This window comes from Saccopteryx bilineata, chromosome 6 (genome assembly GCF_036850765.1).
Source record: "Saccopteryx bilineata isolate mSacBil1 chromosome 6, mSacBil1_pri_phased_curated, whole genome shotgun sequence".
NCBI lineage: Eukaryota > Metazoa > Chordata > Mammalia > Chiroptera > Emballonuridae > Saccopteryx > Saccopteryx bilineata.
The window spans coordinates 137,170,694-137,192,518 of record NC_089495.1 but is presented as its reverse complement, the minus strand read 5'-3'; the positions used below and the strand labels follow the sequence as shown (position 1 = coordinate 137,192,518).

The following is a 21,825-nucleotide window of genomic DNA, read 5'->3' as shown; positions in this document are numbered from 1 at the left end:
TCACCTTCAGGGCGCTCCAGCTGGGCAGGCAGCTGCCCAGAAAGAAAAAAGTCCCCCACACCCTGGCCTGGCGTCCTGCTTGCCAATGACCCCTCTAGAGGAGTGGTGTTTCCATTAAAATCAAGGCTTCTCCGTGGGATGGGGCATTCTAGACCAAAAGGAGGTGGCGTTTGTGACCTAAACCAACCATAGGGTATTTGGGGAGGTAAATGTCCCCAAAACCACGGCACCATCTGCATCTGCTTCCAGGGCGTCCTGCACCAGTGACATTTCCAGAGGACAGAACAAGTCAAGACTTGCTTTCGGCTCGTACCTTGACACCCGCACGGAGACTGGCCATAATCAATAGCCGTGTTTCTTAGCGCCAACATTTTAACATTTTATCCAGACAGGCCTTTCGTCATATGAGGTTTGAGTCCATTTGTTTTGGCTTTTGGTAGCAAAACCGTTTGGAAGTAATAGCTTTGACAGATGTATTTGTTAAACCTAAGTCAAACTGGCTTCGTGTTTATATGAAAGACAAAAAAAAATCTTCTTTGAGGAAAGACAACATACAAAAGAAGAAATAGCAGCTACAACGATCAGGTGGGAACATGTACTCAGCTGGGTTTTTAAACTGAACTTGATGTCACAGAACATTCCCTTTCTCACCGCCCAAATAACCACGTCTCTGTCAAGATTCTCTCTGGAAAACGTTTTTAGGAGAAGCACAGAGTCTCAGATATTCAAATTAATCCATGTTATAGCTCCACAGACTGCCTTCTGTGTTGGAAGGCGTTGTGTCTGAGTTAGATATGGTCAAAGGCACATGATGGCACACAAATAAGCTCTCAGAAAGACATTTCAGTGACATCCAAAACAGGTGTTCCTTGTATGCTGGCTACAGATTTCCTTTTTGAGAAGTAATTCTCAAGAGGAAATAGCTTTAGCATTTCCTTAAAAAAAAAAACAAAAAAAAAACAGCCTGGCCTGTGGTGGTGCAGTGAATAAAGCATCGACCTGGAATGCTGAAGTTGCCAGTTCGAACCCCTGGGCTTGCCTGGTCAAGGCACATATGGGAGTTGATGCTTTTTGCCCCTCTCCCCTTTCTCTCTCTCTGCCTCTCTCTCTCTCTCTCTCTCTCTCTCTCTCTCTCTCTGTACCCTCTCTCTAAAATGAATAAAATCTAAAAATAAATAATTAAATAAAATTAAATTAAAACAAAAAACAGAAAAAAGAAAAACACATGCACACAGACGAACAAGAAAACTTCCCACATTTAGCTGATAAAGGAGGGACTCCTGACCCTTCCCTCTGGTCTATGCTGCATGCATTCCTGTCTGCATCTCAGGAAAGAACCCCCACTGTTGCGAGGACCTGAGGCCCCACCCATCCAGGAAGTCAGGAGAGAAGACTTCACTGACCACACGCTGAGCTGGAAATGATAGGATGCAGTGTGCTCTCAGTCAAATTCCCTGTAAGGAGAGTCACCCACGTGAACCTTCTCCTGCTCTCCATCAGAGGCACCCGAGGCCCAGAACACAGATATGTGCACGAGGCCAACGGAATCCACAGACTCTTTGAAACATCCTGCTACGTCCGAGAGCAAAGGGCCAGTCCTGCCCCGACATTTGGACATCTGACGCTTGACAATGTCATCTCAAAGATCTTGTTATCCCTTTTCTCAGCTGCCCTGTACACATTCCACTTCAGGCTCTGTGCCGTGGTCCTGGAGAAACCCCGAGCCCAGGAGGGCCAGGTGCCGGCCAGCAGGGCTGTGCTGGACACAGGGGAAAGGAATCTGGACCCCCCACCCCGCCTCACCACCCACAAGCGATGGGAATCAGCGTGAGTCAGTTAGCCTCTAGAGGTATCAGTGTAGCAGACACGGATGGCTTTGGAGGGCTGTTGTAAACGTACCGAGCCAGGGCACCCTGCACCTCCTAGCAGTCTGGGCCTGCCGGGGCTGGATAGGGGCGGTCAGATAGTGATTGCATCTCTCCTGCGCTTGGCCTCGGCCCTTCCTGCCACGCCTCTCTGCATCTCTCCCACTCAGTGCAGGCTAAGAGTTCAGCCCTCAAACAGCTGGGCCTCCCCTGGCTGAAGACTAGTGCTCCAGGAGGGGTACCTCTGTTTAAGCCGTCTGCATAAGCCCATGTCCCTGTACACGATCATGTTTCAGGAGTCCTTCCTGATGCCCCATGGAGCCCCCCCACAGGCCCGCCAGCGTGGGGCACCACGAGAACTCCGAAAGACGGCCGAGTTGCAGAATGCCCATCAATGTTCCCCTTCCTGGCGGGGTAGACAAATGGTGGCCAAGCCTGTCGACCAAACGCCAGCCCCCAAGTCACCCACTTCTATCACAGGGATCCTTGCTGGTTAACAAGCCAGAACACCTACCTCTTTCGAATTGTAGCTTTTTATATCTTTGCATTATCTCAGCTGCAACCATGCACTCAATCTGGGGGAGAGAGAAAAACACAGACCAGGGTGTGACAGGCTGAGGGCCAGAACACAGGGCAAGCTCAGCCCAGACAGATCCACGACTCCCCGGTCCGTCACAGAACCCAGCCTGCTCCCAGGCACGTGCCTCGTGCTCCTGCAGGTGGCCCCGTTTCGGGCACGCAGCATCTGGGCAGCTAATTGCAGTTTCCAGTCCTTCTTTGATCAAGAGCTCCACATACTGTTTCAGGCACTGAAACAAACAAACAAACAAACAAAAAAGATAGATAGAGAGAGAATGCCTATAAATCCTGGTCCTCTCTTGAGGCTGAAGGAATTGTAATGCATAAAAAAAAAAAAAAGACCCATTCAGCTCATCAATCCAACACAGGGTTGTGTGTTCACTGTGGAGCCCGTGGCTGCCACTGAAGCAGAGGTTTTATTCACTCAGCAAACACTGACAGGGTACCCCTCTGAGCGAGGGACTGCGTGCTGGTGCACAAGACTCAGGCTGCGGGAGGGGTCCCTGCTCACAACCTCGGCAGAGATGAGGCCAGTAAGTCTCCCAGCAAGGGGACAGGTGGGGAGGGTGGGGTGGGCCGGTGGTCACTCTGTTCAAGGGCACATGTGTCCATTTCACGACGGCCTACACAACATTCTGACGGGATCGAATGGAATGACCCTGCCATCTGTCAGATGCAAAAACGGAGTCACCAAAAATGAGGTCACCCGGCTAGCCCATTGAGCAAGGGCAGAGCTCAGAGGTATAAGCCCAGCTCCATGCCCCTGCTGGGAGCCTGGGTGGGGTGGCCGCCAGCCCTCCTGCCCTGGGTCCTCACTGCAGCCTTGCAGGGCTGAGCACTACTCAGCGTCTGAGGCTAGTCAGAGAGGTCAGCTGGGCAGCATGAGGCCAATTTCCTATCAGAGGCAATGAGGCTGTTTAACCGGTAGCTCATGTTCATGATACAAACGATAATTCATATATTTTATCTAAAGGGGTGATTCTCGCCATTCTTTCTCAAGCCAAACAGGGTCACTCTTTAAAGACTTGAAATAACAATTTCTTTAAAATAAACAAAAAAAGGGAACCAAAGGACTTCGCAGAAGGAGCCAATGCCCGCAGCTTCCTCCAAGAGCACCAGGTAGAATGCTGCGACCCCGTGTGTCCACTGCAATGGTGGCATCAACGAGCCAAGGCCCCTGCACTGCAGCTGGGGTCTACCATCTGGCCGGAGCTCCTGCTGCTGGCAGCGACACTCCCCTTAAAATATCCTCGGGTCATCTGTATTTTGCCAACCCAATAAAAACAAAGAGAGCTCCCAGAGAACCAAAGGAGGATGGAGCCCAGCCTTGGAGCTCTGTCTGGGGCACACGGGGGCAGAGGTTTCCGAGATAAACAAAATCAAAACCAACACACAGGTCTCGAGGCTGAAGAGCAGAAGGAAGGAGTCTCATGGAGACCCCATCAGACCTGTGCCCTCACTGGGGGCAGCAGCTCACCTGCTTGGGGGGAGCACACTGAACCCTAGGCTCAGTGGTCGCTGGACTGTCTTGCGTATGACCTCATGCAACGTGGAGGATCAGAAAGAGACCCTAGTCTTGGGAGCTGGACAGACCCAAGAATCTTAGTCCTTCTAGGCGGAAGCCACAGACAATTCTCTGATAGGTCTGGACACAGCTCCTTGATGACAGAAATCAGGATGTCTGTACGGCTGGACTTCGGTGAGCATCAGAAAGAAAGAAAATAAAAGCCCCTAGGCCAATTCCCATGACCTGCCACCAGCTAAGTGAATAGTGACAGATGTTACCTGTTGTTTGCCTCTGAGATCTGTTTCTTTATAGTCACCAAAAGCAAACAAAACTCTGTACCTCAATTGGCAACAAGACCATTATGTCACAGTCTGTAATTTTTGTCTAAGCCGGGTCTCTGGAGAACACCGGGAGGCGTAAACCAATAAAACGCTAAAAGTGCTCACAAAAATATTATGCAGAACGGAACACAGTGACAGAGGGTTTGTTCTCCCTGGGAAGCAAAACATGGCAATTAAAGCTGGTGTGACACATCCTCCCAGAGGACATCCACCACTGTGAGCATCCCCAGGAAGAACTGGCATATAAGGAAAGGTGAGTCTGGCTGGAAGCAACCCAGGAGGGAGCGCTCCACGCCGTCCGAAGGCGCCCACGCAGCTCACAACATGACCGCGTGCTGGGAACACCAGGCCGTGTACAATATGAACCACGAAGAGTCCGAGTCCGAGTCTGATCAGGCCGCGTGGATGAGCCCGGTCTCTCCCAGGTACACAGTGGCTCGTCGCTCACAAGCTCCATTTCCCAATCTTACAGCAAAAGAATGTCTAGACATGAGCACCAGAAAATGAGCCGACAGAGACACTTCTGTAAGAGCGCATACGCATTACAAAGCGGACACTCACATGTGTCCCCACTAGCCTATCGATGAGAGCTATCAGTGATCAAATGTTGTCAAAGCACCAGGCTCTTGTCAAACTGTCAGTCCACCAAACAAGTCCTGGGAACCTTGTAAGGTGTCATCCCTCCACCTGATGGAGAACCCTAGAGGTTGGCTGGTTGGTTGGTTTTCTATCTCAAGAACCGGAAGGGGCTTGGGAGAACTACAGGGACACTCAGTTGGGTATCTGGCCAATGTCGTCCACCCTGTCCTTTAGCACAGCGGTCCCCAACTCCCTGGGCTGCGGACTGGTACCGGTCCATGGGCCATTTGGTACCAGTCTGCAGAGAAAGAATTAATAACTTACATTATTTCCATTTTATTTATATTTAAGTCTGAACAATGTTTTCTTTTTAAAAAATGACCAGATTCTCTCTGTTACATCCGTCTAAGCCTCACTCTTGACGCTTGTCTCGTAAGTTTGACAATTACATTTAAAAACACCACAGTTTTTACGCCGGTCATATAATTTTATTTTGTGCATTTATCCATCCCACCCTAAAGGCCAGTTTGTGAAAATATTTCCTGACATTAAACCGGTCCGTGGCCCAAACAAGGTTGGGGCCCACTGCTTTAGCACACAGGTGCCCCCTTCCCCTCACTCTGCCCTGAGCTGCAGAAGGAACGGAACCGCCCACCACACTAACTTTTCATAAATGGGCAGGAAAAAAAAATCGCCACTGTCCTGCTGTTGGCATTCCCAGCGACCCCTCCGGGTAAATGGTGCCCTGATTTAAGTTAAGCTTTTGAACTGAAAGGGAGTCGCTTATTTATTTTTGCTACTATTCTCTAGAAATAGAAATTCAAAACAACAAGAGAAAAGGAGAGCCAGGGTGAAAGGACAACATCAAAGAAACCCAGGCCTCCGAGGCCATCCTTCCAGGACCACAGGTGACCAGGTGACTGACTGACAGGCAGCAAACTGGCCCCAAGGCACCAGGACGGAGGGGACCCTACTCAGTTGGTGGGAAGGAGGGAGGTTGCATAAAGTTAGTTATTTAATCCCTGGAGCTGCTCTGCCATCCTCCCTCCCCTTCTAGAAGGGAAGAGCAGCCCATTCATGTGTTAATGGCTGGCAGACTGTCTCTCCAGGGGTCCCCCAGGGCTCTCTCCGCCCAGCCTTCTTCAGCTCAGAAAAATGCCAGGGCTTTCCCTGTCCTCAGGGCTGAAGTCCCTTTCCTGGGGCGCTCCAATGAGAAACACTGCTTGGCTCTCAACTGCAGCACTGAGATTCAACCCAGGCAATGTCACTGATTGGCTCTCATGGAAACTGAGGGTCCTGGAGGTCCAGAACTCGGCCCCTTGAACGTTGCATCCTGCATAAACAGAGGATGGAGACACCTTTGTGGGCAAAGCTTCTGTCTTGGGAACGGAGACGGTAACACCAAGTGTGCAGATGTCTCTAGGAGACCACGTGACAAATGAGACCAGAAGAATGAAGGACAGCCTTGTGCAAAAGGGCAGGAAACCCTGTCTGGTGACAGGTCACAATCCACTTGCACGCCTGGGCCAGCCACGTGGTCCATGTCTAGCGGTTAATTCAGAAGACACACTTTTGGCTATCTAAAGTTTAAAGAAAGTGTTTTCCTTTTTGGCAATTTTTATTTTGTCTTCCTTGAATAGGAAGAAACATCAATGATAATTAAATAAGACATTGAAAATAAACCTACACGCTCACTTTCCCTGTCTGAAGAGAGAAACCTTGGGTCTGTGTTCAGCCTGAGGGAGACAGAAGTCCCTGGGAGCAACACGTGGCCCCAAATAACATTCCGTCTGAAGGAAATTTATTTTATTTTTTCCGAAGTGAGAAGTGGGGAGGCAGACAGACAGACACCTACATGCACCCAACCGGGATCCACCCATCAAGCCCACTATGGGGCAATGCTCTGCCCATCTGGGGCATTGCTCTGTTGTAACTGGAGCCATTCTAGCACCTGAGGTGGAGGTCATGGAGCCATCCTCAGTGCTCGGGCCAACTTTGCTCCAATGGAGCCTTGGCTGTGGGAGGGGAAGAGAGAGACAGAGAGAAAAGAGAGGGGGAGGGGTGGAGAAACAGATGGGCGCTTCTCCTGTGTGCCCTGGCCAGGAATCGAACCCAGGACTTCCACATACTGGGCCGGTGCTCTACCAATAAGCCAACTGACCAGGACGGAAATTAAATGGGATGTTGAGACATGTACACCCTGGTTTAGCCTTCAAGAGGCAACAGCCAACTGAGTCATGCGATGTTCCCCCGCCCCTGCTGGGCACACTCCCGAGGTTAGCCCTGTGGTCAGCTCAGGCACGGAACTGCCAGAATGAGGTATGGCGAGGCCTCCATCCCCGTGACTGGCTTCCCTAGACAGCACCGCTAGCTCCCGAGACGCTATTTAACCTGGGATATGATTGCTACTTGGAGGCGGTGACTTACATAGAGAATTCCTCCCAGGAGCACGGGGACAGCCTCAGAAGAGAGAGCTGCCACCAGTGGAAAGGAGGCCAGGTCTGCCCGGTGTCTAAAAACGAGAGCGAAGTCTCGTTCCAAAAGGCTCCAGAAACACCCACCAGGGTACAGAAGACGCAGCGGCACTGGGAGAGGGTTGTCATCTGCTCCACCGGGTACTCCCCGAGGCAGAGTTTGCAGGACACCAGCGGGTCCAGGGCCAGGTCCCACGTGGGCCGGTACCACGCCGTAGTCATGGCAGAGCAGTCTGAAACGAGAGAAGACAGGCTGTCAGATGCCTCACCCTCCACCACAACCGAGGCAGGAATCCACGTCCCCTGGCGAGGGGTGAGCCCGGGCAGTGGCCAAGTGACCGTGGATGGGCTCAGGGGCTCAGGAAACTCACGGGGGGTCCTACAAGACGTGGTGGCCAGAAGCCCCTGGAGTCTCTGGGTGACTCCTTCCCCATGTTGATGGTGACGTTGAAGTCTAACCTTGAAATGGCAAAAGGCCCAGCTGTCCCCATCCTACCCTCTATCACCCTTGAGGGTCATTGGAATAGGGACCTCCCACCTACCAAGCGCCCGGCCCAGGAGGGCAGAACTTAGCAGTCACAGAAGGGAAGCTTTTGTTGCTTTTGTTAAAAGGGTCATCAATGGGGTTGCACTGGTCTCCAGTTAAGCCACTTGGTGAACTTCTTCCTTTTAGACCCCTGTGGCCTCGGAATGGGCTGCGTCTTCCCACACTGGCTTTGATCCGCAGGACCCCGTCCGTGGTCCCTGACTCTCCAGAAAGAGTCCAAACATCACAGCCTCCCTCCTTATGCTCCTGACAGATTTTCTAAAAGGTAGCTTCCAGGGCTGGGGCCTGGGGCAGGTCTGTTCCCGCCTGTGGGCTGGGCCTAACCCAGATACTGGTGCTCTTCCACAGAAGCGGGGTCACCTCGTCATCCCCACGGGACAGACCCCGCCACTCCCCGACCCCAACTATCTGCACCCTCCATGGCCGCACTCATTGCTCTGATCTCCCCTGCGAGCTGCTGGGGGGACCCGGGGAAGGTGGCGCCTCCTGTCCTCCGCCCCTGCGAGCTGCTGGGGGGACCCGGGGAAGGTGGCGCCTCCTGTCCTCCGCCCCTGCGAGCTGCTGGGGGGACCCGGGGAAGGTGGCGCCTCCTGTCCTCCGCCCCTGCGAGCTGCTGGGGGGACCCGGGGAAGGTGGGCGCCTCCTGTCCTCCGCCCCTGCGAGCTGCTGGGGGGACCCGGGGAAGGTGGCGCCTCCTGTCCTCCGCCCCTGCGAGCTGCTGGGGGGACCCGGGGAAGGTGGCGCCTCCTGTCCTCCGCCCCTGCGAGCTGCTGGGGGGACCCGGGGAAGGTGGGCGCCTCCTGTCCTCCGCCCCTGCGAGCTGCTGGGGGGACCCGGGGAAGGTGGCGCCTCCTGTCCTCCGCCCCTGCGAGCTGCTGGGGGGACCCGGGGAAGGTGGCGCCTCCTGTCCTCCGCCCCTGCGAGCTGCTGGGGGGACCCGGGGAAGGTGGCGCCTCCTGTCCTCCGCCCCTGCGAGCTGCTGGGGGGACCCAGGGAAGGTGGGCGCCTCCTGTCCTCCGCTCCTGCGAGCTGCTGGGGGGACCCGGGAAGGTGGCGCCTCCTGTCCTCCGCCCCCACTGGAGCCATGGAGCCCTCTCCTTAACAGCCTGCTGACCGCAGGGACACGCCCTTGTCCTTAGAGATTCTTCCTCCAGACCTGCAGGCCCATCGTTTTAAGCCACCACAGTTGTGCTGCTGCAGGTGTGTGCACTATCAGACCAGCACCCCGTTCTCCCAAAACAGAGCTGGGTAAAGCTCAGCGACAAGTTCAGACAAACTCCCTGATCCTGTGATCTCTGCCTGCTTCATGCTTTCTTTCTAGGAACATCTCTTAGAACTCAGGGTTCAGAGGGGCAATTACAGAGGGGTCTTTTTGTTGTTGTTTGGTTTTTGAAATATGGGGGGGATCACGTTGTAAAGTGTATGAGTTGCAGTTATATTTTATTTAGTTATTTTTATTTTTCTTAAGTGAGAGGAAGGGAAGCAGAGATAGACTCCCATATGTGTCCCTATCGGGATCCACCTGGCACGCCCACCAGGGGGCGATGCTCTGCCCATCTGGGGCATTGCTCTGCTGCAATCAGAGCCATTCTAGCGCCTGAGGCAGAGGCCACAGAGCCATCCTCAGTGCCTGGGCCAACTTTGCTCCAATAGAGCCTTGGCTGCGGGAGGGGAAGAGAGAGACAGAGAGGAAGGAGGGGGGTGGGGGTGGAGAAGCAGATGAGTGTTTTTCCCGTGTGCCCTGACTGGGAATCAAACCTGGGATTTCCATACACCAGGCCAACAGTCTACCATTGAGCTAACTGGCCAGGGGCTGAGTGACAATTACATTTTGATTAAGGGTAGTAGCTACCCTTGAGAAGGATTGCAAACCTTCACCTGAAGCAATGCAGCATTAGACTGGCTTCAGAAGTCTGTCAAACTGGAAATGCCCCAGGAATTAGTGGCTGCTCACAGGGTTCCCTGTCTGAGAGTTGGGTGTGGCCCTCAACCTGCTGAAAGGCCTGAGGTCAGACTCTTATTCTTTTTTTTAAATGTTTTTTTTTTAATATTTATTTTTATTTTATTTATTCATTTTAGAAAGGAGAGAGAGAGAAACAGAGAGAGAGAAGGGGGAGGAGCAGGAAGCATCAACTCCCATATGTGCCTTGACCAGGCAAGCCCAGGGTTTCGAACAGGCAACCTCAGCATTTCCAGGTCGACGCTTTATCCACTGCGCCACCACAGGTGAGGCTTTAAATGTTTTTTATTGACTTCAAAGAGAGAAAGACACATTGACCTGTAGCTCCACCCATCAGTGTACTTGTCGTTCGATGCTTGTACATGCCCTGACCTGGGAACAAGCCCACAGCCTTGGTGCACCAGGATGATGCTCTAACCAGCTGAGCTACCTGCCCAGGGCTGGGGTCAGATTCTTCAGGGCCCCGGGAACAGCAGCTCTAAGTAAACAGCTCACACTCTAGACTCAAGCAGACCTGGGTTGGAACTCTTTTTCGGCTACTTGGTATGTGGATTTGGAAAAGTGACGGAACCTCTGTGAACACCCGTTGTTCTCCCTTCAGTCGAACCTTGCACCCTGTCACCGCCCACATGCCCTCGTGGTGGGCAGTGAGGAGACACTTAAAAGTCCTTGGACCTACTACCTGCTTAGAAAGCGCCAGTCGTCACTCTGTGCTGGGGCTAAGGACCTGGGTGGACGCGAGCTGGCACAGAGTGCCGGGAGGGGCAGTGACGTTGAGCAGAGCAACACTGTGGCAATCTCAGTCTCTGAGGGGGTTCCAGCGGAGGCTTGTTGTCTTGGCAAGAAGCAGACAAAACCTCCAGAAGCCTCCTGTTTTATCTTCCGCTGAGCAGTGGGGTCCAAGACCGGACACGGCCTCAAAAGGGCAGAAGCCTGGGGCTGTCACCTGGTCACTGTCCCCCCTGTCCTCCCATGACTCCTCCGTGTGGAGCCACTGAGGCCCAGCTCCACCAAGAGTCCCGCCCATATAGCCCCAGCCTGTCCCTCTGGACCACTCCCTGGTTCTGTCCGGGCTTTCCTTCCTGGACCATTTTCACTCTTCCTGGCTTCTGCACTTGGCTCCTTTTACTATTTACAGCTTCTCCCAAGATGTGGCCCTCCGCACGGACTGCAGCCCTGACCTCTTGCTCCCTTTCTTCCTGAACTGGGATTTCCACTTAACCTCAAGACAGTGTGGCTTTCCGCTGCCCCAGGCACTTGGTGGCATGGCCCCTCATCTCCCGGCCGTGAGTATCTTGTGAGACAGGTCCGGCTCCAACTTCCCAGCACCACATCCGTGGTCTGCCCCCTCTAAAGCAGGTACTCTCCGAGGGACACTCAAAATCATGACTCAGACCCTAACAACCATAGGACCTACTTTATATCCCCTGAAAAACTGCATATTGTCGAAGGCCATCCTGGACCTTCCTGCACACAGGATGGGCTGAACAGGACTTTGTAAACACCGAACAGCTGCAAAGTCAAAACAGGAATTTGCTAAGAGAATCACAATGCACAATTAAAGTGAAAAGAAAAAAATAACACCCAGTCTTTGTTTCCCTAATGTGAATGTCAAGTCATATGAAACAACAAACTATTTTGAGAACCATCTGGTTGATGACAAGTGCTATTCAATCTAAGCAGCTCGAAGTGTTGACGAGGCGGGGTTCTGACTCCGCGGCCGCCGGGGTAGCGTGGGGAGCCCTGTGTTGCCATGGGAGAGGGGAACGCGTGCAGGCCACGGAGGGAGGAGCCCACAGATTAACAGAGGACAAAGGGGTTACTGGACCAGAACCATCCTGTCCCTGGGCTGCAGGGCCGTGGACTTCTATGGTCTCTCTCCTCTACCTTCACCACTTCGAAGAAAGTAAAGGACGGGAAAGCAGCTGTCACCTGGTCACTGTCCCCCCTGTCCTCCCATGACTCCTCCAACAAGCCCCACTCTCTGAAAGCCATGTTTCTTTTCTTTTTTTAAAATTTCTTCATTAATTTAAGAAGGCGAGAGAAAGAGAGAGAGGGAGAAGAAGGGAGACAGAAGCATCAACTTATTTCAATTAGTTATTTCACTTAGTTGTGCATTCATTGATTGATTCTCACACGTGCCCTGAGTGGGTATCAAATCTGTGACCTCTGGCTCACCAGGTCGTTGCTTTATCCACTGAGCCACCCAATCAGGGCTATCAGCCCTGTTTCCTCCCCAGCCCACCCCCAGCCCCTTCCTCATCCCTTGTCCCAATCTGCCCTCCATGCCCAGCAGCAGTCTCTGTTGTCCTGAGAAATGCCCCTGAATCACCAGAAACTCTCCGCTGCCCCCGTGTCCAAGTCTCTGGGGCAGGGGTCTGGGGGTGGTTCTCAGTGTGTGCTCCCCAGAACACAGCCTGATGGGGGCTCGCACCCACGCCACGTGTGGCGGCCACAGTCTCCATCATTCCTCCCGCCCTGACAGCACCCCACCCAGCTCCATCCCATGCCGTGCCCCCGAAGGCTTGACCTCAACCTGTGCACTGCCCTCCAAAACACAACTGCATGGGCCATGTGGCCAGGGTGTCCGCCAGCAGGTGAATGGGTACTGTCCCTCCAGAGAATGAACACCATTCAGTGTGGAGAGAAGATGAGCTCTCACGCCATGAGCAGACACGGAGAGACCTTATGTGCATATTGCTACTCACAAGAAACGCATCGTGAAAGACTACAGACGGTGTGATTACAACTCTATGACATTCTGGGAAAAGGGAAACCGTGGAAACCGTGGGATCAGTGTTTCCTGTGGCAGGGGGGGGGGCAGGCAGAGCACAGAGGGTGTTTCTGGGCAGTGAAGCTACTCGGTGTGATGCTGTGACACTGGCTTCCCATCACTGTACAGCCGTCCATGTCCACAGAATATGCTGCACCCAGAGGGGCCCTAATGTAAATACTGTAGACTGAACTGCGTCCCCCCCCAAAATTCATATATTGCAGCCCAAACCCTTGATGTTGCCAGGAGGTCATTAAGGTTAGATGAGGTGACCAGGGTAGGCTTTAATCTAATAGGACCAAGGCCTTACCACAGTGGAGAGCCACCCCTCTCTCCCTCTCTCTCTCTTTCTCCCTCTCTCTCTCCCCCCTCCCATGTGAGGGCTCAGCAGCATGGGCAGTGATCTGTAAGGCGGAAAGGGAGTGCTCAGAGAAACCTGACCACGGTGTCCTCCAATCCTGACCTCCCTGCCTCTAGAACGGAGAGAAAATGAAATTCTGTAGGTAAGACCCCCCCCCCCCCAGTCTATGGTATTCTGTTAGGGCAGCCTGAGCCGAGACAGAAACGGTGGACTTCGCCGAGAACGACATGTCAATGCGGGTTTGTCGACTGGAGCAGGCGCAAGGTTCTGGTTGGGGCCGTCAGTGGGGCAGGCGGCGGTGGCGGTGCCGGTGCTGGTGCCGGTGTGGGGACAGGGGGCATGCGGGCACTCTGCACCTTGTCCCCTCAGTCCTGCTGTGAGACCACGACTGTGCTCTGGGGGAACAGTGCCTTCCCTATCCGCCTCCCAGACCACATCTAAAGATACATCTGCAGTGAATTAAATCTAAATTGCCCCAACATTAAGAGTTCATGTGTTTAAATTATTGATTTTCTATAAGCCTATTGAAACGCAGGTTCAATTGGAATGAATAATATTTTACATGTGTTTTCCCCAAATGGTATTATTAAGTGTGACAGTAAATATCTGCGACATACTGTGACACTGACCAGGTTTGTGTGCTCACTTTCCACCCTCAAGCTCCTTACACATTTTCATATGCTGACAAACACGGAGAAATTCTAAGAGGGGTGTGCGCAGTGGCCAGGCTAGACCATGGCTATGGTCCAAGCACAGCCTCACATCATTACGGTTCTGGAAGGGAGGGAGAGAGGGAGGGAGAGATGGAGGGAAGGAGAGATGAAGGGAGGGAGGAATGAAGGAGGGAAGGAAGGAAGGAGGGGAGGAGGGAGGAAAGGAAAGAAGGAAGGGAGCGAGGAAAGAGCTGCCATCACTCCCCAATTCCAGGTTCCCACACTGCGTCTGCGGGGTCAGGGGGAGCAGATGGCACCCACAGAGGAAGGGGACACCAGGCTCTCTGAGTTGCCGTTCTGCACAGAATTAGCTTTTAACAGATTCCCTGTAAAAGAAGCCGCAGACAAGCTAAGTAGGGGCTGTGTGTGCTTCAGAATTTTCCGGATCACCAGCCCAGGTAAGGCAGAAAGGGCTCTATCACTGGGGCATCCTCACTGTGGAATACGGTATCAGTCACCAGACACAGATACTTAGAGTGTGCTCAGGGGATGCTGACTCAGTGGGAGCCATTCCCTCCCAGAGCAGGTCCACTCCACTGCCCATCCCGTCAAAGCTCCGAGGCCGCGTGTCCTGTGCCGAAAACCGGCGTGGCCTGGGGAGAGGCAACCCAGCTGAGACTCCTGCAACAGAGCCCTAGGGTCCCAGCATGTGTCACTGAGGAGAGCACCCCATGAGGACACGCCGGAATCCTGCTGAGAACGGCCTCAGAGAGAGATTGCTGTAGTAAGCCAGGGCTACGGCCTCGAGGTGCCTCCTCCCGCGGCCCTGCTCCGGGAAGTCACGTCTCTGCCGTCTGTCCCGGGGGCTTGGCTGGGAGGCCATTGGCTTTCAGAGCCCAGAGCTCAGGGCTCTGCTTCTCAGGTGACAGTCGGAGCAGCTCTGTTCCAATCGTCCACACACAGCTTTAGGCGTCTCCAGGGCTTCTGCATGACCGCCTCCCCCAGACACCCCGGGCAGCCAGCCAGGCTCTCTGACTCCCAACCGGGAATGAGAAGCAGAGGTGGACACAAAGGACCCATTATGTCAGCTCCAATGAGCCCACAGAAGGAGGACACCCCGGCAGTATGCGGTGCTTTGACAATCAAACGTAAAATCATCATATTCTAAGGCTTGAAGCAGTGTTGAGATTTTTCCTCCTTTTAAAGACAACATCTTTACTCCTGTCTGTCCAGGAATTTGCTAAGAGATCACAGAGCCTTCCCACCCTCACGCAACGCCACTTCCTTCTACCTGACACCGTACGACTGCCCAACCTCGCCAGTGACGGAGTCAGTCGTGACCTCTGTTGTTTCTGACGAGGACAGTGTGACATGAGCACAGCATGCGTGACGTCTATGAGAAAGCCTGGGTAGCAGGGGCACCCGGTCCCCGCTCTGCACTGACGTGGCACACTCCGCCAAACAAAGGCCATCAGTGGGGTGCAGAGGCTGATCTCTGCTACCTTCCGCATTGTCCCTGTTCCTTCCTGTCACTTCTGGTGGGTGGCAGGGATGGCTTGGGAGTGCGCCTTGGCCAGCTCGGATACGGGCAGGACAGACGTGAGCTGTTCCTCTCACACACCTAGCAGAAGCCCTGTTACCAGGACAACAGCCTGGACACTCCTGGGTTTGGGGCTTGGTAACCCCTTGAGTCACCGAAGGAGACTAAGAGACAAGGAGTATGCACAGGGTGGAAAAAGGCTTCCGTGAGGGTTCCAGAAACCTGGCTGTCATTGCAGGGCTGTTGCAAAGTGACCATGCAATCCTTCATGACCAGTTCCTGTACCTTCCTGGACCAACGGTCTCACCTGCAGTTCTGGCTGCGAGAGCTGACCTCTGGGATCCCTCGAAACCCCTGCTCCCCAAGCTCAGAAAAGCTCCCTCACTCACAGTAACCCCCCTCCCGTCCCTTGACCCGGCCACGGCAGAAGCACAGTTGTCAGCCCAGCTGGTCCACCTTTGGGACACAGAAGAGGCCCCCTCTGAGAAAAAACGCCACTGATGCTTGTAACCCAGGAACACTATAGATGCGATATCATGCAGCTAAGGGCTTCTCCAGCCCACAGAAACCTCTGATTATTCAGCGGATGTCTGGCCCCGTCGTGGCCATGACAGGCCACTCAGTTGGCTACGATGCTGAAATCACCCCAACACTCCACTGCCCGATAAGAACTGGAGTCATCAGCACCCGGACCACCCCTCTGCATTCCCTACAGCCCACACCAGAGACTGTGTTCAGTAACTGAGAAAATCTCCCAACTTCTTTAGGAGGAAGACTGGGTTGTCAGTACGTCTTCAGAAGAACGAAAGACTGCAGGTTAAGGGGTCAGACCAAGATTAGAAGGCCAGGAAAGGTTCACCTACCGTAACCTCATCTCACCCAGGTCAAAGAGACTTCTGTCCAAGCCCTTCACCCACCGTTCCGGAAGTCACATTCCGACAGGGACTCAGAGGACACCAACACCACTTTAACCTGTCTTTTCTGACCCTGGCTGGGGAGACCCACGTGCAGATGAGCTCACTCGGTGCAGCGAGAGCAACCGAAGTCACGACAGAGGGACGTAACCACGGCACTGCTGGGAGCCCCTGCACATCTCCCTCTGTCCCAGTACCTCAGCCATCGCTCCCTCCATCCGTCAGCCACACAACATGGGGAGCTCGGGTCCATAGACAAGCACACCACAAAACTTATTCAAAATTAGCTCCGACATGATGGCGGCAAGTCCCCCACAGGTGCAGACACGGAGCTTTAACCTAACGCGTGCTTACAAAGACCAACAGAAAGCCCCAGACACAGGGTCTGGGCTCCAGCGGCAGACCCGGTCATTTGTTTACTGAGCACACGGCTTTGTACAACGCCCACCCTCGAGGGGCTTGTGTGTCACCAGCTGCCCTGATGCAACCTGCCCGAAAGGGAAACACAGACGGGGGTCCGATTAGTCCGGAGAATTGCCGCCAATGACAAACTGGGCACGGCTGTCTTCCAAGGGGGGAGGCAGCCCCGCTGGGAATGTCCGTGCTCACGCAGGTGTCGGAGGCCTGTTTATTTCCAGCACACCGTCACAACCTGGGTGTTCACTCTTAGGGCACGGTGTCCCTGTGCACACAGCCCTCGGTTATGGGGAACAGGTGGGGAGCCGCCGCGGAAGTCTGTTCCAGGGAAGGACGAAGCTGCTGGAATAATAATGGGTCTCAGGGGACCTTGGTCTCATAAGGATGCAAAACTCTTAGGTCCCTTAAGAACCGTTAGTATAGAATCACAGCACCAAAAATAACAAGAACCCGCTACACCCCACCTATGCTCTCCTTGTTCAGAGGTTATCACTGACCTTGGACACACCAAAAGGCCTTCGGGAGCGTCCTGTCATCCAGAGAAAAGCAGGTGCAAGTTCTCCAGGGCTGCAGACCACAGACACCTTCGCCCTGCTGTGCCCAAGTCCCCTTTCCTCTCCTGGTCTGCTCACCGTCTGTGCAGAGAGGATGGGGGGGGGCGGCTGAGGGCTGAGTGCTATGTCCCCGGTCCCCCAGACGGCTGCATGCTGGCTCTGACATGGTTTCATCAGGCCTCCCCAGCTCCGTGACCCCCAGGGACCCCCTAGTGACGCAGGCTGCATGGGAACGTTTCACCTGCTCCCACCAAGACTTCGCCACACCCTTCCATGCTTTCCTTTCCTGCTCAGCACTAACCACTGTCTGTCCCTTAACTTTCTTGTCAAGGTTACGCACTGTCTCCCTTTCCAGAATGCACACTGCTCTAGGACGGCCGTTGTCACGTGCTTTGCTCACTCTTGTATCCAAAGAAAGCAAAAGGCTACAGTCACTGGATGACGTTAGTATTGAATGGCGGCGCCATACATGTCAGAACTCATGAGGTCCAACCAGTGGGCCCTGGTGCGGAGAGGATGTGGCATGGCCGTGGGTCAGCACAACCCACGTGACACTCCAAGCTCACAACCGGGGCCAAGGCGAGGGGAACCCGGCTGGAGAAATCACGCCCTGCCCTCGCCAGCAGCTTCCTGGCCACATGGAGGATTCACGCCCGTGTAATAGCAACTGCCTGCTGCCATGCTCCTGGCGTGACATGCAGGTTGTGGAGAGTGTGTTTACTGAGCAGATGGCTCAATAGTGACGAGCAATGGGGTGTGGCTTTCTCTGCCGTGAAATAAAAATGCTCATGCTGGCCCAACACATGTGCGTGGATGCTGTCCAAAGACTCGTGTCCAGTCACCTGTGCCCTGGCGCGAGCACCGTGGAAACATGCCCGTGCATTCTTCCTGAGGGTCAGGACTCTGGCCTCTGCCCCACACCTGCCCTGAGCCAGCTCCCTGCCCGTGGCACGTCTCCTAGACGCCACGCACCCTGATTCACTCACATGGAAAACAACAGGGGCTCAGACTCTGCCTGTGAGATAGCGGAACACCCTCAGTGGGGAGACTGAGGTGCACCTTGGCGGGTGGTTGTAGTGGACAGAATACTTCTGAGAGGCAGTAGGCAATATTAACTCAGGACCTAAAAATGTTTAAATCCTCTGGTGAACTCGCCCCGCTCTTGGGAATTCATGCACAGAACAGAAAGCAACAAGTCCAGAGTTCCCGCCCAAACTACATCCCTACATCCTTCCTCGCACAGCATCCTGAAGCCCAGGACATTGGTTGACCAGATGTCAGCAACCCTGTCCTGGAAGGTCAGACAGTAAACGTTTCGGGCTGTGTGGGCTGTCTAGTCTCGGCTGCAGACTGGACTTGGCCACTTAAGCTCCAAACCCCAGAGGTGATTGCTACACCAGCCACAAGGCTGGGCTCCCTGCAGCCTCAGAGCCAACGCTGACCCTCATGTGGGTGCCGAAAACCCTGCTCACCATTCCCATCCTTCCCCCTCTCTAAATATCATTAAATTGGGGGGATTTTTTCTCCTTAACACTTCATTTCCACTTCAAGTGTCTGAGCCTTCTGCATAGACATTCCACATCCTGCTCCTTAGCTCACCTGGCCTCCAGCAGGACTCTGACCCACTCAGTATCAAGAAAGAAACTTCACCCTGGCCAGTTAGCTCAGCGGTAGAGTGTCAGCCCAGCATGTGGAAGTCCTGGGTTCAATTCCCGGCCAGGGCACAGAGAAGAGCTCATCTGCTTCTCCATCTTCCCCCTCTCCTTTCTCTCTATCTCTCTCTTCCCCTCCTGCAGTCAGGGCTCCATTGCAGCAAAGTTGGCCTGGGCACTGAGGATGGCTCCATGGCCTCTGCCTCAGGTGCTAGAATGGCTCTGGCCACAATGGAGCAACACCCCAGATGGGCAGAGCATCACCTCTGGTGGGCATGCCAGGTGGACCCTGGTTGGGAGCATGCGGGAGTCTGTCTCTGCCTCCCTGCTTCTCACTTCAGAAAAAATACAAAAAAAGAAGGAAGAACCTTCTAGTTAGCCCCACTGGTCTCAGGTGGTTTCCTGAAGAGTTCTGGGCTGCCCCCCTGCACGGCCTTGGCCCTTTTGCTCCTGCTAGTCCAACAGCACAAACACCCAACTCCTGTCCCTCTCGGCCAGGGGAACCATGTCCCTCCCTCACAACCCAGCTCAACAGCCTCTCCCGAGACCCCTGCAGCGCCGGGCATAAGGACCCTCTTGGGAATCTCACGGCCCTGTCTGAGGCCCCTCCACCCCACCTCAGGGTCAGAATCAGTCTTTACATCAGGTCTGTAAGATTCTCAGGACCAAAGTCATGCCACCGTGCCTCATGCTCTTGACGCCTATGTAGCATTTGCACCGTGGGTTTGATGACAACATGGTAGTCTTCTGGTGCCAACAGACACAAGAGATGCAGAGGGAGTGTAAGCAAGTCACCTACCTTATTTGTAGTGTCAACCGATGACCATTGGCACCCACTCGACCCCAAGAGGCATCCCCGATTTGGAGTGTGATGAAGAAGGAGACTTTATTCCATGCAAACAGCTCAGTTGTGACATAGCACAGTCGTGGAACCGCTTTGCAGTGTCACAGCTCAATGCAGAGACAGCACGGCCCTGGGGACAGCCATTGTCCAATGTTACATGTCGGCAAAGTCTCCAACCAGGGTCATCTGGCTCCAGAGTCACCCTCTTCCACCCACAACTAGTGCCGACCCTGGGACTCTGGGGTGAGATGTCGCTGTGATGATGATCACTCCATGTCCCCCGGTAGGGGTTGGGCACTTCTTCCAGCTGACGTGACTTGGAGAACTGATCTCATCAACTCCCTTCTGTCTGACCTTTTCTTTTGCTAGCCTGCAAACGCCTGTAAGATGTTCTCCTCCGGCAGTTTGGGCCGGAACAATGTGGGGACTGCGGCCCCCAACCTTGGCCTCGGCAGTGTGTACAGTAGCTCCGCCCAGCACTGGATACTACCAAGCTGCCTTGCCAGACAGGGTGGTCAGAAACATCTGCAGCTAGCAGCCAATCTCTCCAGTAAAATGGTTCATAAACCAGAGGAATGGTTCATAAACCAGAGGCCAGGCAGGGGCAGGACAGAGGAAGGGCTGGCCGCGGAACCCAGTCCCTCCGTCCTGTTTCCAAGACAGAGCAGTGCGTCCGCCGGAGAAACCGATGGGGCTGTTCCCACGCAGGCCGGCCCACTCAAAAAATTCTTTTGAAAGGGAAAAACGAGTTCAAAACACAGGAAAACATGTGCAGTCTGAGGAAGTGAGGGGGGGTGAAATTTGACATTATATAACCTCCTTCTCCTGGCTCAGGGAGAAGTTGTCCCCCTGAGTTTGACAGATGGACAAAGAGGTGTGGCGCAATTCAAACTGTCCATCCACTTCGCTGCACAACTCTCCCCTGCACAGCAGGCATGCAGGCCAGCGTCCCAAACCCAGGCCTTCAGTGAAGGGGGGGGGCGGAGACCAGTAAAATTAGGATCCACCCCACTGTGTGCTGTGGCTCAGGCTTCCAGGGAAGTGGGCGGGTTTGGCTGGCTGCGGCCTGATTCGCTGATGCTGCCTGTAGAGGGTGTGGACCCCGAGGAGGGGGAGGAGGCGGCCTGTCCCAGGGGCCTGGTCAAGGCTGCTATCTCCTCTGTGCGCCAACTGGTAAGAAAGGGCCAGAAAGAGAACAGCGTGCCGTCCACAAGAACCAAAACAGGCATCTAGAAATTGGCGATCCACCCCCACTTGACCTACACAGAGACCCAGCCAGGCCTCCCTCAGAGGTAAGGGTGCAGGGGGAGTTTGACTCATGCCCCCAAATACCGGAGAAGTCAGAGTGAGGGACGGCCTGGGGACCACACTGCCCATCGCTCAGAGGTGAGTGACCACCGTGGCCACAGAGCTGAGGGAGGGGCAGGGTCACATGAGAGGACAGGCCTCCCTAGCTCCCTGGTCGTTATAGCTGCCGAGCCACCACCCCGAGACCCTAGGGCCGTCCGCGGTGGGAAGACCTGTGGCCCCCCATGGCCCCAGCTCACCTGAGGGGCAGGAGGCCGGGAGCCTACGAGAGAGGCGGGTCCAGGAGAAGTCTCTCCCAACCCTGAGATGGGACGTTGGTCTCAATCAGCCCCTCACCTCACAATGCCGGACTTTTCAGTCTCAACTAGTATCACAAGAGTCGCTGCATATCTTCATCTCACGACATTTGTTCCCTTTCGGCACCAATGCTGAACAAGGTGAGGGTCGGTATACGTGCCAGGCCGGCACACGTCCCTGGACAACCCCACCGCCCTGAAGGCCGACCCCAGAAACCAGACAACTGAAGCGTTGTTCTGTCCGTATGGCTCCCAGACACGTGGGGATCGGGGGGCTTGAGAGAGCACTGCACACTCCAGCCACCCCCCCCACGCTGCCCCAGACGCCCCACATGACTCCTGGGCAGGGCTCCCCGTAAGCTGGCTGGGCCCCTGCAACAGAGAGGAGAGGGCTGGGAAACCCCATTGGCAGTCACCGACAGGGAAATAAAAATGCTCATCGACATCTCTGTTCCCCTCCGCTTGCCGATATTCTACAAAGCACATGCTCTGCTTTTTGTCATGAGAAGAACAAGTAAGAAAAACGGGAAACCTGTTCAGGAAAGAAAGGTGGAGTCATTTTCGTGCATAATCATTCGTGTCTCAAGTTTTTCTGTTTGTTGTTTTTCACAGATGTTTCTGTGCACTAACTTTTATGTGCACCGTACTTTGAGCGCAATAC

General features: G+C 54.2%; 1 protein-coding gene across 8 annotated transcripts in view; it reads right to left on the bottom strand.

Annotated features, from left to right (window-relative positions):
- RNF144A (ring finger protein 144A) overlaps positions 1-21,825 on the bottom strand; it is an 82,607-nt gene that overhangs the window by 17,117 nt on the left and 43,665 nt on the right. For 5 of the 8 annotated variants that reach the window (XM_066234906.1, XM_066234902.1, XM_066234903.1 and 2 more), the window contains exons 2-4: positions 7,433-7,578; positions 2,570-2,674; positions 2,380-2,440 (exon numbers count right to left, since the gene is read on the bottom strand). In XM_066234906.1, coding sequence (XP_066091003.1) covers positions 2,380-2,440; positions 2,570-2,674; positions 7,433-7,567 — 301 coding nt within the window. In that variant the 5' untranslated portion in view covers positions 7,568-7,578. Of the gene's footprint in view, positions 1-2,379; positions 2,441-2,569; positions 2,675-7,432; positions 7,579-16,497; positions 16,519-17,007; positions 17,083-19,515; positions 19,691-21,825 lie in introns of those variants that run through there. The other 3 variants (XM_066234899.1, XM_066234901.1, XM_066234905.1) reach the window with 3 other exon arrangements.